This window comes from Staurois parvus, unplaced genomic scaffold (assembly GCF_062004578.1).
Source record: "Staurois parvus isolate SC_StPar_1 unplaced genomic scaffold, SC_StPar_1.0 ptg000192l, whole genome shotgun sequence".
Lineage (NCBI taxonomy): Eukaryota > Metazoa > Chordata > Amphibia > Anura > Ranidae > Staurois > Staurois parvus.
Window position 1 is genome coordinate 11,034,836 of NW_028317988.1, and position 17,626 is coordinate 11,052,461.

The window sequence follows — 17,626 nt, forward strand, 5'->3', positions numbered from 1 at the left end:
GTCTCTGGAATTTCAGGGGGACAGACTCCAACTCTTCTGCGACCTGTCCCCGATTACACTGGCTAAGCGACGAGATCTGAAACCGATCACCACACATCTTCAACAACACCGTGTCCCTTACCGCTGGGGGTTTCCCTTTCGGCTGATCGTAACTAGGGACAATACCCAAGTTGTGCTCCGTGATCTTCATGAGGCGGACTCCTTCTTAAAACGCCTGGGACTTCCACCTCTGTCTGAAGATGTATCCCCACTGCCACCAACTCCGTCTCGTCCATCCGCTACCCCCAACAAGATCTGGACCCCAGTTCGCAGAGGTCGGAAGAGACTTTCTCGTACCCCACAACGTCCGCGTCTTCCTCGGTCAACTGATCCACCTGCTTGACGATTCTCTGGGGCGCCCTTCTGAATCCGGTGATGAACCTTCCTTCCTGGGTTTTTGGTTCTTTTTGTCTTTACATAATTTTCCCACAGGTTTACCTTATCTGTCCGGCCAAATTGTCGGGTGTTTTTCATGGTTGATTTTTTTTTTTTTTTTTTTTCTGGCCGGGCTTGACGATCTTTCCGATGTCCTGGTTGTCGTGTTGCCCCCGACTTTGTCTAGCCATAGGCCTAGACGACTTGGGTCCCATTGTTATCCCCGAGTTTATATCCTTGCGGATACTTATTAGTGTTAGTTCTCTGTTTTTTGTTTTTTTATACTATTACTTTGCACTGTACTGTGTTATTCAACTGTCTTATGTTTTTTGTTTTTCACTATATTACATCGATGGTATTCCATTAATTTTTCATGCTATTACATGTAGGTCAGTTGTCGTTGTTTCATAATGGCGTTGAGGTTTCTGTCATATAACGTCAAGGGCCTCAACTCCATTCAAAAACGGTGGATGGCTTTGAGGGAATTCCGATCCTCTGGAGCAGACATTATTTTTGTCCAAGAAACCCATTTTAAATCAACTGGCTCTTTTCGTTTTGCCTCGAGATTTTTTCCCCAAGCCTACTCGGCCTTTAATCCTTCTGGGAAGGCCGGGGTGGCAATCCTTATTGGGTCACACTGCTCCCTTCGGGTTGTTTCCTCCAAGGTTGACCATCAGGGTTGTTTTATTATTTTAGAGTGTATGCATGGCGAGACTCCCCTTGTTCTGTTGAATTTATATGCTCCCAATACAGGTCAACTGCAATTCCTATCCCAAACGCTTGCTAATCTACACTCTATTACTACCTCGCAGGTGATTGTAGGGGGAGATTTTAATCTGATTGTTTCCCCCCATAAAGACAGGAAAGTGCTTTTTGAGTCCACCCCCTCGAAGCGGCAATGCTCCTCTTCAAAATCTTTCCGTAAATTGATTAGGGAGCATCGTCTCTTTGACGCTTGGCGGATTAAACACCCCCTTCATAAACAATTTACATTTTACTCCAACCCTCACCGTAGTTATTCCCGCCTAGATCATTTTTTCATCTCTGCCTCTTTGCTCCCACTTCTGGTTTCCTCTGAAATCAATCCCATCACTTGGTCTGATCATGCCTCTTTGACCTTAAATCTTTTTTTCCCCCCTGCTATGCCCAAACCGTGTCACTGGCGCCTTAATGAGACATTTCTTTCCACAGACCATCTTAGGGATGAATTGTCACGTGGACTCGATTCATACTTTACTCTTAATGTCGGTTCCGTAACTTCTTCCTCATCTCTATGGGAGGCCCACAAGGCGGTTTTCCGTGGACTCTGTATCTCCATGGGTTCCCGTTTAAAAAAGTCCTCGGCGAGTGCTAGGGCCTCTCTCATACAACAGCTCTCGTTGGCGGAACGTCAGTTACTGAATAAGCCATCTATTTCAGGGCTTCAGGGGGTATCATTTCTACGTGACCGAATTAAAGCCCTTGACTCCAGTAAGACTGCACAATCTCTCCTTTGGGTTAGACAGAAATTTTATGAATTTTCTAACAAGCCACACCGTATGTTAGTCAACCGTCTCAAAGCCCAGTCCCCCTCCACGATGCCCGACCTTCTACTACAGCCTGATGGATGCCCTACTTATGATCCTCGGGCCATGGCAACCCTTTTTGGCTCATTCTATGGGAAATTGTATAACTGTTTAACCCCGGACCTTCACCCTTCTCTCACACAACCATCGTTTGATAATTTTTTTGACCCCTTGCTACTTCCGAGAGTATCACCCTCAGACATTGACGCTCTTAATGTGGATATTACCCTAGAGGAATTATTGGATACAATTAAACACCTCCCTTCTCGTAAAGCCCCGGGACCGGACGGACTGCCCTACTCCTACTATAAATCTTTTATTGGTACTCTGGCCCCTCATCTCCTATCCCTTTACCGAGATCTATTTAAGGGAATCATACCCCAGACTGACTTCTCCCGTGCATATATCTCGGTTATTCCTAAGCCTGATAAGGATCACTCTATCGTAGATAACTATCGCCCTATTGCCCTACTTAATTCCGATTATAAGATTTTTACTAAAATCTTGGCCAATCGACTATCCGGTATTATTTCCAAGCTCATTCACAGAGATCAGGTGGGCTTTGTACCTGCCAGACAGGCTGCGGATAACACCAGGAGATCTATTGATCTGGTTGATCTGGTCAACCGTTCCTCTACCCCTACTGTGTTATTGAGCTTGGATGCCCAAAAAGCCTTTGACCGTTTAAGCTGGCCTTACATGTTCATGGTTTTGGAGCGATTTGGTTTCAGGGGTTCATTTGTTGCAGCTTTGAAGGCCCTTTATTCATCCCCTTTCTCACAGGTCAGATTAGCTTCCTTTCTCTCACCCCCCCTTTCAGATGTCAAATGGCACTCATCAGGGATGTCCACTCTCTCCCCTGCTGTTCATTCTCTGTCTGGAGCCATTGGCTGTTGCCATCAGGTCGAATCCGGATATCCGGGGGATACAATCCCATTCTCATGAGTACAAATTATCATTATTTGCAGATGACATCCTCCTCACACTTACGAGTCCCCACACCTCTTTACCGATTTTGCACAAAATTTTGAAACAATTTGGGGCTTTATCAGGTTATAAGGTCAACACGTCCAAAACTGAGGCACTTCCAATACATGTTTCTCCTGTTGTTCTTTCCTCCCTTCAGGCAGCCTTTCCCTACCGGTGGTGCACCCACTCTTTAAAATATTTAGGCACCAACCTTACTGCCTCTTACCAATCCATATACGAGGCCAATTTTCCCCCACTGTTTATAGCAATTTCTCGCTCCCTGAAACACTGGGATGCCTTGCCTATCTCTTTCCTCGGTCGTATTAATGTCTTAAAAATGACCGTACTACCCAAACTTTTATATCTGTTTGCAACCCTCCCCGTACCCGTTCCTATGTCCAAGCTTCACTCCCTTCAGAAATCTTTCTTACATTTTATTTGGCACAACAGGCGGCACAGGATTGCTCGTTCTGTTCTGCTTTCCCCACGTTCTAGGGGAGGCTTGGGAGCACCGGATATAATAACATACTATTTTGCAACCCACCTTCGCTTTCTTCTGTCATGGTCCATTCACTACCCTCCCAATACATGGACTGAGATTGAGTCTTTACAATTGTCCCCAGTTCATCTGTGTTCCCTTCTCTGGTCGACCTCGGCGGTGGATGTTCATTCTTTTCGCCACTCACTCCTAGGCCCCATGCTTTTTTCATTGACTGTTTGGCAGAAATGTAAGGCTAAATTCACATTGGCTTCTCAATGCTCCCCACTGACAAATATCCTTCATAACCCTAATCTTCCAGACAATATGGCCATGTCCCGGATGTCTCTTTGGGTAGTATCTAACCTTTTTCAACTACGTCACCTGGTACACCCGGTGACTCGTAAGTTACATTCATTCTCGGATCTCCAGAGGAAAGCCTCTCTACCCCCTCATCATCTATATGTATACCTTCAAATACGCCACTTTTTCTCTACTCTATCACCCTCATTGAGCTTGGGGAAACCTACCCCCTTCGAACGTCTATGTATGGAAGGTCCCCATCAAAGGGGTATTGTCTCTAGCACCTATAAAATTCTTATGGAGGCCCCCCCTTTGTCCAATGACGCTCACCTTTATATGCGTAGGTGGTCTCAATTTATACAACGTGATATTGACTTATTAACGTGGAAGAAAATATGGGATAATGCATCTAAATCCTCTATTTGTGTGGTTTTTAAGGAAAACATATACAAGATTATGATGTTGTGGTACAAAACCCCGGAAGTTCTTCATGTTTATAATCCGAGTGCTTCTCCTGCCTGCTGGCGCTGTAGTAGCGCTTCTGGCTCTCTTTATCATATTTTTTGGACCTGCAGCTCCATTGCTCCTTTTTGGGAAGAGGTCCGCTCCTTGTTGCAATCATTGTTGCAAGTTTCTCTCCCATTTGACCCACTGCATTTTTTGCTGGGCTTGCCATTCCCGGGTCTATCTAAACTGGCCAGAAAACTTGCTGCACATGTGCTAACAGCGGCCAGGAGAAGTATTCCTATGTGTTGGTTATCCTCTAACCCACCTTCATTGCAAACTTTGTATAAACTTATTACCAATGTAAGACAGATGGAGTGTTTGACTGCTTCACATAGTGGTTCGTTTGCTGTATTTGAGATGATTTGGCTCCCGTGGGATACCTTCTCTTCCTCTATGCCAGCCCAAATTGTAAGACCATGATTTTTTTTTTTGCATTGTTACTATATGACTCCACTGGTCCTGACCAAATGTAATCTTAGCCATCGATGTACTTCTATGTTTTGCTTGTTTTATTTTCCCTTTGTTTTCTGTAACACTTGATTTACTTGAAAACCAATAAAAATTGTTAATACGAAGAATGTTAACCACCACTGCTCTATGCATTGCACAGTGGTGTCAGCCTAACACTTGAATCTTGCAAAGATATAAAGCAAGGTAGAGGCATATTTGTGATTAATTGCAGCCCTGAAGTTATAATTTAAAGAAACATGTTACTTTCCCTCTAGACATCTGAAGAAGAATTCATATGCTAAAGACTAAAATAAGAACAAATAAATGCTCTGTGTACGCAAGGAACTTTGCATAACAGCAACTGTTTTTAGTTAAAAGCACATATGCGCATCTTTTTCTGCTTAACTCATAGCTTGGATCCCAGCCACATAGCTTGTTAATAAATAATGGCTCACCTTCAACTCATAATCTATTACTGACTTATTAGAGCAACCTCATCATTACCTAACCTACCACTTCACCTGCGAGCATAAAATATACATTCATTTCATTAACATAAATCAGTCTCGCTTCCCAAAAGTGCTGTCAGACACATTAAAAGTCAAACCAAAGTGCCTCGGGTGGTTCTGGGAAATCTCCCGGCTCTCTTGTTAAAAAAAAAAAAAAAAAAAGATGAAAACAAAAAAACATGTGACATAGATATTTATCTAGAACTTAAACAAGTCTCAGTGGAGGATTGTGCCGCCAAAAAGAGGGGGGAAAAAAAAGAGACTGGAAAAGAACGTAACAGATGTAGAAGTAACCGATCAAGCATGCTCGCAGCATACGTACACAGGAGTATTCTCATCACAAGACTTTGGAATCTAAGTGATAAAATTCTGGAATATAGTTTAGCTTTGGCTGTGGTCCACAGAAAGGAAGATCTTGCTTCAATATGCTTGTATAGATTAGCATGATAATGAGTCTGTGTATTTCATGCAGTGTAAAGGGACCTTCCAATGGAATTACAAATTGGCTTTATACAAAATAGCAATGAATGAGAATTGTTTAAAAATTCTTTCAAAAATTGCCTGAACTGAAGTTAACTGGTTTTGCAGGATGACTGAGCTTTTTTTTTTTTTTTAATGAAAAACTTAGGGGAACACCAGCAACCTTGAGCTGCACAATGGCTATAAGCCTATGGGGTTTATTTACTAAAACTGGAGAGTGCAAAATCTGGTGCAGCTGTGCATGGCAGCCAATCAGCTTCTAACTATTATCTTGTCCAATAAAGCTTCGACAAAAAAGCAAAACTGGAAGCTGATTGGTTTCTATGCTCCACCTCCGCAACATCGCCAAAATACACCCATTCCTAACCCCACAAACCACTAAGCAGCCCATCCACTCCCTCATCATATCACAACTCAATTACTGCAACTCCCTCCTCACTGGCCTGCCTCACCACAGGCTATCCCCACTTCAGTTGATCCTGAATACGGCAGCCAGACTCATCCACCTTTCCAACCGCTCCGTTTCCACCACCCCCCTCTGCCAATCCCTCCACTGGCTTCTGATTGCCCAACGGATCAAATTCAAAATGCTAACACTGACGTACAAAGCTGTCCATAATACTGCCCCAAACTACATCACCGAACTAATATCCAAATACCACCCAAAACGTACTCTCCGCTCCTCACAAGACCTCCTTCTCTCTAGTTCCCTGGTCTCCTCCTCCCATGCCCGCCTCCAGGACTTCTCCAGGGCATCACCCATCCTCTGGAACTCCCTACCCCAATCCATCAGACTATCACCTACTCTCCTCTCCTTTAGGCGCACCCTGAACATCCACCTCTTCATCTTCAGGGAAGCCTACCCCACCCTCTGCTAACTGCCGATCTCATCCACTCTTCCTACCACTCCATCCCCCACAGCTTTTCCTCCTGTATCACTATCCCCTCCCTCCTAGATTGTAAGCTCCAAGGAGCAGGGCCCTCGAACCCCTCGTGTACTGCATTGTATTATTATTGTACTGTCTAATGAATTGTCTCCCATTGTAATGTACAGCGCTGAGCGAACTGTTGGCGCTTTATAAATACTGTATAATAATAATAATATGCAGAGTTGCACCATATTTTGCACTCAGCAGTTTTAGTAAATCCCCTATAAGTTTTTCGTGTTTTTTGGGGGGGTTTTGGAGCATTGTCTTCCTACAAGCTTACTGCATCCTTTATATGTTTGGCTGTTTAATTGAGAAGATGGTATAGCATCTCAATCATCAAATAATGTAGAGGCAATTTCCTCCTATTCCATATGATTGCTTCTGCTGAAATCTTTGTATTAGTGTTGAGGAGATCATACAGCATTAGCCTGTAGGGAGAGGAAGATGAAGGCTTTAACATGCAGCATTCTGTGGCCTTGTCTCTATCTCCTCTGCAGCCTATATAAAATATATTTGGCCAAAAAAAGATCTCTGATATGGTAAAAATGTGCCAAAAGCACTTCCATAATGTGTTTTTGATACAATTATTTTGAATTCTGCCCCCTCCCCTGACTTCTCCATCAAACTCAATAACACAACCATCAGTCCCTCCCCTCACGCCAGGGTACTAGGTGTAATCCTAGACTCCCATCTGTCCTTTCAGCCCCAAATCCAATCGCTGTCCAAATCTTGTAGACTTCACCTCCACAACATCTCCAAGATACGCTGGTTCTTAACCTCGGAAACCACTAAGCAACTTATTCACTCCCTTGTTATATCTCGCCTTGACTATTGTAACTCCCTCCTCATTGGCCTACCTCATCGCAGGCTATCCCTACTTCAGTCTATCATGAATGCTGCTGCCCGACTCATCCACCTTACTAACCGTTCTGTATCTGTCATTCCTCTCTGCCAATCCCTCCACTGGCTTCCCATTGCCCAACGGATAAAAGTCAAAACATTAACAATAACATATAAAGCCATTTATAACTCTGCCCCAAATTACATCACCGATCTTGTCTACAAATATCACCCAAACCGTACTCTCCGCTCCTTGCAAGACCTCCTACTCTCTAGCTCCCTTGTTTCCTCCTCCCATGCTCGTCTCCAGGACTTCTCCAGAGCTTCCCCCATCCTCTGGAACTCTCTACCCAAATTTATCAGACTATCGCCTACTCTGCTCACTTTTAGGCGATCTCTGAAAACCTCTCTCTTCAGGGAAGCCTATCCTGCCCTCAGCTAATAATGGAATCTTCTACTCTTCCAACCAGTCCATCCCCCACAGTTATTACCTTTTGTATTACTAACCCCTCCCTCCTAGATTGCAAGCTCCAAGGAGCAGGGCCCTCCTATCCCTCTTGTATTGAACCGTACTGTTGCTGTATTGTCTCCCTTTATATTGTAAAGCGCTGAGCAAACTGTTGGCACTATATAAATCCTGTAGAATAATAATTCTATCGAGCCAAAATTGCACTAAGTCAAACAAAAATAAGGATATGCAGCATTTTTAAAAGCAGCCAGAAAAAAAATTGCATAGATGTAAACAGGAACCATAAGAAAAGTCATTTTGCACGACACATGAAAAGTCACCAGATGTGAATGCGTGCTGACTAGATGTGTCTGTAAAGGTTCTTTTTTATTTGGGACATTGTGGCTACTATTAGCTACACCTTCAGCTGGACCTGTTCTGTAAGTAAACTGAAGAAGAGGATTGGACAAGCTACGAAACATCTTCAACATTCTAAAACTGGGGTGTCCAACCTTTTGACTTTCCTGGGCCACATTAGAAGAAGAGGAATTGTCTTGGGCCACATATAAAAACACCACCAAAACTGTGCATATTTAATCATCAAGAAGGCCTAAAAACACAATATACAGAATTTACTATATCTGCCAGTGACCCCCCCCCCCCCTCTGTTTTGGCACATTCCCTACTCAAATAAGGGCTTTACACCAAATATATATGTACTGAGTAAGCACAATCCCAGCATACCATTACAAATACGTAGATTTATACGAGCCATTGAGAGCCAAACTAAACAACTTATACCATACTTGCAAACAGCAGTAAGCATCCACTGACACTCGATGGGTTTCAAGACACATAGGGGGGATTTACTAAAACTGGAGCACTCACAATCTGGTCCAGCTGTGCATGGTAGCCAATCAGCTTCTAACTTCGGTTGTTCAATTAATATTTGGCAATAACATCTGGAAGCTAATTGGTTTAAGTACAGAGTTGAACCAGATTTTGCACTCTCCAGCTTTAGCAAATAACCCCCATATGGTCACCGATCAACAAGTTATTTTCACAGATCTGCATAATGCTCTTGCTCTCTATCAGAAAGCAACAATCTCTTTATACAGATCTGGCCCACCTACTGCTGATTAAGAGCTATAGATCTCAAATCTGCAGGGCTCATGAGCTTTTCTAATTGCAAAGCTCTAGGTCTGACTTAGCAGGGTGTACATTGGACCTCTGCAGAAAGTTCATTGCTTCCTCTCAATGAGCATGAGTCCTCCTCTATGGGATGCTGGTAGGAGAATTGTAGGCGTTATTCCATTTTGGCAGTAAGAGAGGAAATACTTTAAAGTGCCCACTGACAATAATTATCTATTATCTATGACCTATGGGTACTGTAAATGTCTCCTAAACGTGCACTGTTTAGGAGATATTTACTTTTGCAGCAGCTGATAACATCACCGCCACATGCGCTCTGAAGGAACAGCATACCCGTGCTGTTCCTTCAGAGATCTATCCCGCAGAAGTGATGTCATCGTGGCTCAGCCATTCATACGGCTGAAGCCCGAGAACCTGGAAGGAAGGAAGAATGAATGAAGATGCAAGTGCCATGGCAGCGCACCGCTAGAGGTCTTTGATTTCATGGAAATCTGTCATAATGTGCTAGTATGTGGTGCATACTAGCACATTATGACTAAAACCACCCAGGGGCCCATTTTTGTCTTCTTTGGTGTGGTTTACTACCGCATAAATCAAACAGCCAATCAATCTTCCTAAGTGCTATAGAAGCCTGCACATTTTGCATCAACAAGAAGGCAATAGTAATCACTTTGCAAAACAACACTCTATACTGGTCAACCAAATCGCCCCCCCCCCCCCAAAAAAAAAGCTTTTTGCTATAGAGTCAAAAGGGGGAACACAATAGGTGCAGGTGGGAGGTAGGAGTAATGTGCCATTAAAAGTTAAGACCAGATGATAGCCCCTTTCCAAAGGAAAGTTTGAGCAGGGGATTTTGGCCATGATCAGGGCAGCCTTCAGAATTAACAACACCTAGCAATGTCTATGTAGGCTAAAGTGAGGTTTTTAGTTCTTCAATTGCTGTTAATAAATAGAAAGAAATTGTATTTCTTGTGTTTTAACGAGACTATAAAATAGCCCAGTGAACAACGGTGATCATTTTAAGACTTCCCTCCAAAATTTATGAACACATCAGTAAGCAAGATGACTACACGGCACATTAGAACTGGTTCTGTCCAGTCAATGCAGGATTTTAGCTGGATCCTACTAAAATTAAAGTGATGTCATACAGTACAGGCTTACACAAGCCAGAAATTACACTACACCCTCTGTGGACCACATCCGGACTAAGCCCTGCCAGTTGGATGGCGCTGGTGTAAAAATGAATTTTTCTGTCATTCCTGGACCTGATGCATTGACTTGAAGGACAGGGTTTTCTGTTTCTCTGTGATTTTGCACTGTGTGGATTGTCAGTAACTGTGGTAAAAGCTGTAAAGTTACATAGTCCTTTGTTGAAAGAGGCCTGCTGTGGCTGCCTAGCATGTGTAATATCACTGTCACCTGCGGGATTGTGCTGTTATTTCCAGACAGGTCACCCGAAGGCATAGCCAAGTTTATTAATTCTTTCATAGTCATCTTCAAGAGACATGTTTTACTGTTCTTGGGTTCTGATGCCAAGAGGGCCTGCGGAGAGAAAGAAAAAATAAGTAGAATATTATCTGTGCAGTCTTAATCGCTGCAGTTACTTAAAGGATTCTAAATTAAAGAAACCAATAAATAATTTAAAGAATTATATATATTAAAAAAACCTTATTTAAATCATAGTTAGTAGCAACACTACCTACTAAAATCCTATTTTTCAGCGTGGCTAGTTCTTGGTTCTGTAAATGTCCCACATTCTATGGGTAGTCCACCATATGGAAAGGCAATACAGTTTCAAAACCTACTAAACCTTTCTTTATAGGATATCAAAATCACATCCTGACACATGAAAGAACATTATGATGACCCACTCCCAGTGCACGAAACATGAGCTTTAGATAGGAAATGTCAATCAACCCAACCTTTATTCATCTGCAGTTGATGATTATTATTATTATACAGGAATTATATAGCGCCAACAGTTTGTGCTCAGGGCTTTACAATATAATGGGAGACAATACAGCAACAACACAGTTCAATACAAGAGGGATAGGAGGTCCCTGCTCCTTGGAGCTTACAATCTAGGAGATGGGAATGTAAAAGCCACTAAAAACATTTATTTTTGTTTTAAGAAGAGTGGGAAAGGGTTAGAACAGTTTTTTTCAACCAGGGTGCCTAGGCAACCTGGGGTGTCTTCAAGTTTCTTCAGGGGTGCCTTGGCAAAATTCCTAAAAATTGTATATAAGCCAAAGGGTGGATGTAGCCTACCTTTTAGCTACACAAAAGCCACAGATTTTCATTGTGCACCATTACAACCTTCCAGCCACGGTGGTCCTAACAACCAATGATATCATCAGATGATAAGGACGTCGCGTGCTTGCACAGCATCCTTGTTTATCGCTCCCCTGCCCCTCTCCGTCAGCACTGGGGTCACATTAGCTGAGTGAGAGAGAAACCCTGAAATACTAGTCACTAACAGTGTACAAAGGTGCATTTGCTTTGGGATAATACATCTGTAATGCTGGGTATCCAACATGTGTGGATGTTGCTGTATTATGTAAAACTATTGGTGTCATTTTTTATCATTTAGAATGGGGTGCCTCAAGATTGTGCATAATTTTAAAGGGTGCCTTGACTGAAAAAAGGTTGAGAAACACTGGGTTAGAATACTTCTCTGTTGGGCACAGTAGGGGTATAATTACACACTTTACCTACTGAGTTCATCACTTTGCGGGCACCGTCCTCGTTGAAGAGTATATGTTTGGCTGGTGAACCCCTGCGGCACTCGCTTTCTCATTTTTATGCCTCATTGATAGCTTGAGCTCCCATTCTTACAGCGTTGGGAAAGGGACCTAAATTTTACTTTTTCTCAAAAGCAAAAAGAGAGAATCTTACTCTTTGCCCACAAGGCATCCTTGGCCAGTAGATACCACAAGGGAGAATACAAACTTCTCACTAGATGGTACAGGACACCAGAAGCACTTCATCGTATGTTCCCCCAGGTCTCAAATTCTTTTTGGCAGTGCAAGAATTCTGTGGGGTCTCTGGTCCGCATTTTTTGGGAGTGTTCCAAGCTGCGAGACTTCTGGACTATGGTAGAACAGACGGTACAAACATTAACGGGAGTATTCTTTGGAGGAAATCTTGCAGCTTTTCTCCTTCAAGATACGCTCCTTTCAAACAAATGTTAACAAGAACTCTCTCTTAAAACATCTCCTCAATGTAGCGAAAGCCTGCATCCCAGCATTTGTGGAAAAATCCTCTGCCCCCTACCAAAACACACTGGCTCGCCTGAATCAATGAGATTCAAAAAATGGAAAACTTGACCATGATGCTCAATGAGCAAGGAAAAATACTGGAAAGTCAGAGCCCCCCATTTCTTTTACAAAGATCAAACCGTGGTGGCCTCCCAATCATGAGTTGAAAGGAGCAGACGCAAAATTCCTCACATTGGCTGGTAAACTATGGGGATTACCTGAGCATACAGCCAGGATAGGTGGGTTTCTCTCTCTCTCTCTCTCCACTCCCCCTCCTTACCTTTCTGACTGCCGCTACCTCTATTCACTCATCCGTTACTCCTTTCCCCCTCCTTACATCTTTCCTCTTATTTTTTTAAACCTTGTGTTGTTTATTCACCCCCCCCCCCCCTTTGATCTATCCCCACTGGGATTGAATGTTGTTTGCCCTTTTCAATGGTACACATAAAACATGAAGGAGGAATTTGTATTTTTTCAGGGGTGTAGCTAAATATGGGCAGCACAGTGGCCAAATGGTTAGCACTTCTGCCTGGCAGTACTAGGATCATTGGTTCGAATCCCAACCCCGGCACCACCTGCCTGGAGTTTGTATGTTCTCCCTGTGCCTGCATGGGTTTCCTCCGGATACTCCAGTTTCCTTCCACACTCCAAAGACATGCTGGTAGGTTAATTGGATCCTGTCTAAATTGGCGCTAGTATGTGCATGTATGAATGTAAGTTAGGGACTTTAGAATGACTTAAGAAAGCATGCAGCCTGCAGGAGACACGGTCATTTTCTGAATGTTTGTAACTGCTTTCAGCTTTTGCATGAGCAAGTATGCAATTAAAACATAATAAATGCCAAGCGCGCCACAGGTGTTTTTTTCTTCTGAAACTACTAGAATTCAAGTATGGATGAGTGGATGCCAGGATCTAAACCTATGAATAAGGGTGCATTCACACCTGCAAATGCACCCTCCTCCGAACAGATGAGAGAACCCCAGCAGGAGTTCCTGCGATTAGCTGCAGGAGGAAGTCCGATTGAAAACACTGGGAGGTTGCCGTCTCCCGCAGCCAATTGTGGCCAGTCACACGTAATCTTTTACGCAACAATCAAAGAACCCTTAGGTGGAACTGCAAGATCTCCTCTGGCATCCTCTTTGTCGGAAAAACTTCTATCCCAATACTTCATTCTGATAATTCATGAATGCCATATAATTCTCTTATCCTATTGCCTGAGTACATGCTACCTGCCAGTATGTTCAGGGTAGGAAAGGACCCTTGTTCTCTGTGTGGAAACAGTAGTCTCTCTGCAGAAATCCAACTCACCCTCTGCTTAGTCAACCAGCAAAACTCATGCTTCTTGCGGACTGCAGAGCTGAGGAGCGACGTTACTACTGCCTGCCTTGTGGCACTAAAATGTTGCTATGCTGTTGTCATATGACAAACAAAAGAAACTACTTTATTGCATACTGGTGTGCCAATGAAAATGACTTGCTTTTTCCTCAATGGATGCACAGAAAGTAATGTAAATTGTCAAAAGTTCCAACCTTTCTAACGGAAAGAATAAACGCTGGAGTCAGGCTTTATTTTAATCTAGGATCATAGCCAGCTATACATAATACATTTTAAAAAGTAATTACAGTCAATTATTTATTTAATACAGGAACTTATATAGCACCAACAATTTACGTAGCGCTTTACATATATATTGTACATTCACATCAGTCCCTAACCCTCAAGGGGTGTACAATCTAATCTGACATTCATACATACACATACTAGGGCCAATTTAGACAGGATCCAATTAACCTACCAGCATGTCTTTGGAGTGTGGGAGAAAACTGGAGTACCCGGAGGACACCCACGCAGGCACAGGGAGAACATGCAAACTTCAGGCAGGTGGTACCGTGGTTGGGATTCAAAGACAAATGTAAATAATTTGACATGCTAATGCTATTTGTCATTGGCCACCAATCATAAGCCCCTGAATGAGACGAAGATGACTTCCCATTTGGATAAATATTAACAATGAACAACAACTTTGTAAGTAATATATATACTAAAAATAGGGGCAGCACAGTGGCTAAATGGTTAGCACTTCCGCCTGGCAGTACTAGGGTCGTTGGTTCGAATCCCAGCCACAGTACCTCCTGCCTGGAGTTTGCATGTTCTCCCTGTGCCTGCGTGGGTTTCCTCCAGGTAATACGGTTTCCTCCGACACTCCACAGACATGCTGGTAGGTTAATTGGCTCCTGTCTAAATTGTCCCTAGTATGTGTATGTATGAATGTGAGTTAGGGACCTTAGATTGTACACCCCTTGAGGGTTAGGGACTGATGTGAATGTACAATATATATGTAAAGCGCTGCGTAAATGGATGGCACTATATAAGTACCTGAAATAAATAAAAATGAAAGCCTTTTATATAAATCATCTTAAGGGACTAACTTTGTATAGGAATGTAAGCTGTAAAAATCATATCTATGGTTTTAATACAGCAAAGGAGTACGTGACACATTCAGAGTGTAAAACCCTTTAAGATCAGATGTTCTTTTGATTTTCATTTGTCCAAACATCTGCATGAACAATAGCTGCTTTGTTTGAGAGTCATTGGACTTATTGAACAAAAAAAAAAAAGACCTGACTGTAGAGATTGTATGTGAGGGCTCAGATAAGGATGAGCTGACCTATTTCTAGCTAGGCAGACCAGACTACAAGCCAACCACCCTTTCTCTGCTAATGTTCTATCAACAGTAAGACACAAACTGCAGCATTATGAAGTATTGGAGCACAAAATCGATATCAAGTGTTACTGCACTCAAAAGTGAACATTTGTCATATAATCGGGAACATTTACAATGTCTAGGTAGCACTGCAAAAATTGACCTTTTGTCTGGAATTCCTCTGGGAAAATAGTAACTGTTACTTGAAGGTACCTTGACAATTCTATGCCTACAGCTTCATAGCTGTATATCTGCAGTGTGAGGTCTAAGGCACTACTGCCTATCTCATGAGATCTGGAGTTAGATATGCTGATGTGAGGTCAGTACTGTGCTAATTACTGCTCTCCTTGCTGGGTGTGACATGAGAAGACAAAGCCCTACCCCTTCCCATATGGCCACCTCCACACAAACACACAAGGGAGAACATGTTATGATAAATCAATAGTGTGCAAAAGTCAGCTCCAGTGAGACCACAGGTACAATTGATGAGTTGTCCTTTGTCCTCTGCCTGCCAAAATAGATCATTAGAATAAAGTGAAAAAAATGCTTAACTTTCCAAATTATTTAAAGAGACACAGTCTCTTCATGACAAGGTGACGGTATCTCTGGAAATGGAATCCCTGAGCCACATGCTATTGCCTTAAGACAGGGGTGCTCAACCTGTGGCCCACATGTGGCTCTCGGAGCCCTCTGATGTGGCCCACAACCTCAAACAAGGGAAGCGCATGTCCAGGGATGGCAACCCATTGATCATGATCTGGGCCTGCCAACCCGCCACCCCAGAGTATCAGAATGCATTGAGCCAGTGCCAGCAGCCACATAAGCTGATGCTTCCTCTGTAACACCAACTCCTGTCCCAGGTGGAGTGATACCAAGTTCACTTCACATGGGACCTTTCCAGCGGCCTGGAGAGAGAAGTTGAAAGAGGAAACAAAAAAGTCAGTGTATTAAATAACACATACACTGCACTTTTGCCATGGGCACATTAGCACCTATAAAAGGGTTAACAACTATTAGGCTGCTCCTCACACTGATCCACGTGTGCAGTGCACCTGCGGGTTTCTTGCAGGTTAGCTGCACTGAGCCATAGACTTCTATCACATCATGCAGATTTGGTACGCTTTCTGCAAGTGCACCAAAACTCCTAAATGCAGGAGTTTTATTGCGCTTTCAGAAAGTGCACCACACCCGCAAGATAAAATAGAAGTCTAAAGCAAAGAGCAGCTAACCCGCAGGAAAGCTGCAGGTGCACTGCACTGCAGATTAGTGTGAAAGCAGGCTAATAGGGGTCTCAGGGCGTAAGGGCTAATTTACATTTATGGTTTGGGAGCAGTAAAACCCCACAGTTGAGACAAGATTTTACCACACCCACCCCAACCATTGGTGTAGCATCTGGAGTCACAATGGCAACCCTGCCCCATACTCAAGTGGGCCCTTGCGGCTTCCCTGACACATTTTGTTTTACACTTGGGGTGGAATATACAGGAACCGATCTCCATTTTTCTCCTGAAAGCACTGAAATGCGGCTTCTCCCCTTCTTCCTCCCACCGGCCTTCAGTGGCTGCAAGAGGAAAATGTTCATTATGGTATCCAAAATAAAAAGTTCAAAACTCTGAACTATTTTCTTTTATTGCTGCCTGCAACCGGTTGCCAAATCACTTAAGTGACCCTCGCTCTTCAAAAGGTTGAACACCCCGGCCTTAACCTGTATTTCTTTGCAGCTGCTTTGTCCTCTATAGGCCCAGTGACACTACTGGCACTTCCCAGTATGGAGGAACATGTCGGCTACAGAAGAGGGGTGTCACATGATCCCAAAGTGAATGCACCAGTTTCTGTAAGGCACTAATATTTCTTACACAACATACTTTGAAAAACAGCCCTATGCAGATCAAGGAGCTATCAAAACATACCTGTGACCAAGTATTGGAGATGCACAATCACTTTTGGGTAAAGAAAAAGTTCCAACCGTTCCAAATTCCCCTGAGCACATTATATTCATCATTATAATATGGAACAAATATAGGACATCAATAACGTTTAACTCAATGACAGGGTGAAGAGGCATAAAATCATAGAAGTGACCAAGAAGATAATAGTAACTAGAAAAGAAAGATGAATCTGAGGAATCTGATGATGATATGGGCTTTGGGCTCTTTGACTAAATCTGTTTTAGTCTGAAGTCTCAATAAATGCTTACATCTTTAAACTCTTAAGTGTTTGAATTATTTTGCTGTCTTCCAAAAAAAAAAAAAAAAATTCCAAGATTTGGGAGTGCAGTTCTTTTAATGAAGCCAGCAGAGTTGAGTTGCCAATTTCAATATCCATTACATTGCCCTGAGTTTGCTGTGGATTTGAAAAAAGCTGAATTTATCATCAGTGTTGGCACAAATGTCTGTATGGCACCATAAGATAGAAAACATTTTGTATTTAATACGTTGTTAGTATAATTGTCTCCTAGATTGTAAGCTCCAAGGATCAGGCCCTCCTATCCCTCTTGTATTGAACTGTATTGTTGCTGTATTGTCTCCCGTTATATTGTAAAGCGCTGAGCAAACTGTTGGCGCTATATAAATCCTGTATAATAATAATAAAAACAGCTACAGAGATATGTGGCAGAGATA

The 17,626-nt window shown here is 42.9% G+C and overlaps 1 protein-coding gene across 1 annotated transcript in view; it reads right to left on the reverse strand.

The window, feature by feature from the left end:
• The window catches only part of THADA (THADA armadillo repeat containing), an 870,089-nt gene that overhangs the window by 588,279 nt on the left and 264,184 nt on the right, over window positions 1-17,626 (reverse strand). The window contains exon 24 of the mRNA XM_089677843.1: window positions 10,464-10,586. Within this exon, the coding sequence (XP_089533969.1) occupies window positions 10,464-10,586 (123 nt within the window). The remainder of the gene's footprint in view (window positions 1-10,463; window positions 10,587-17,626) is intronic.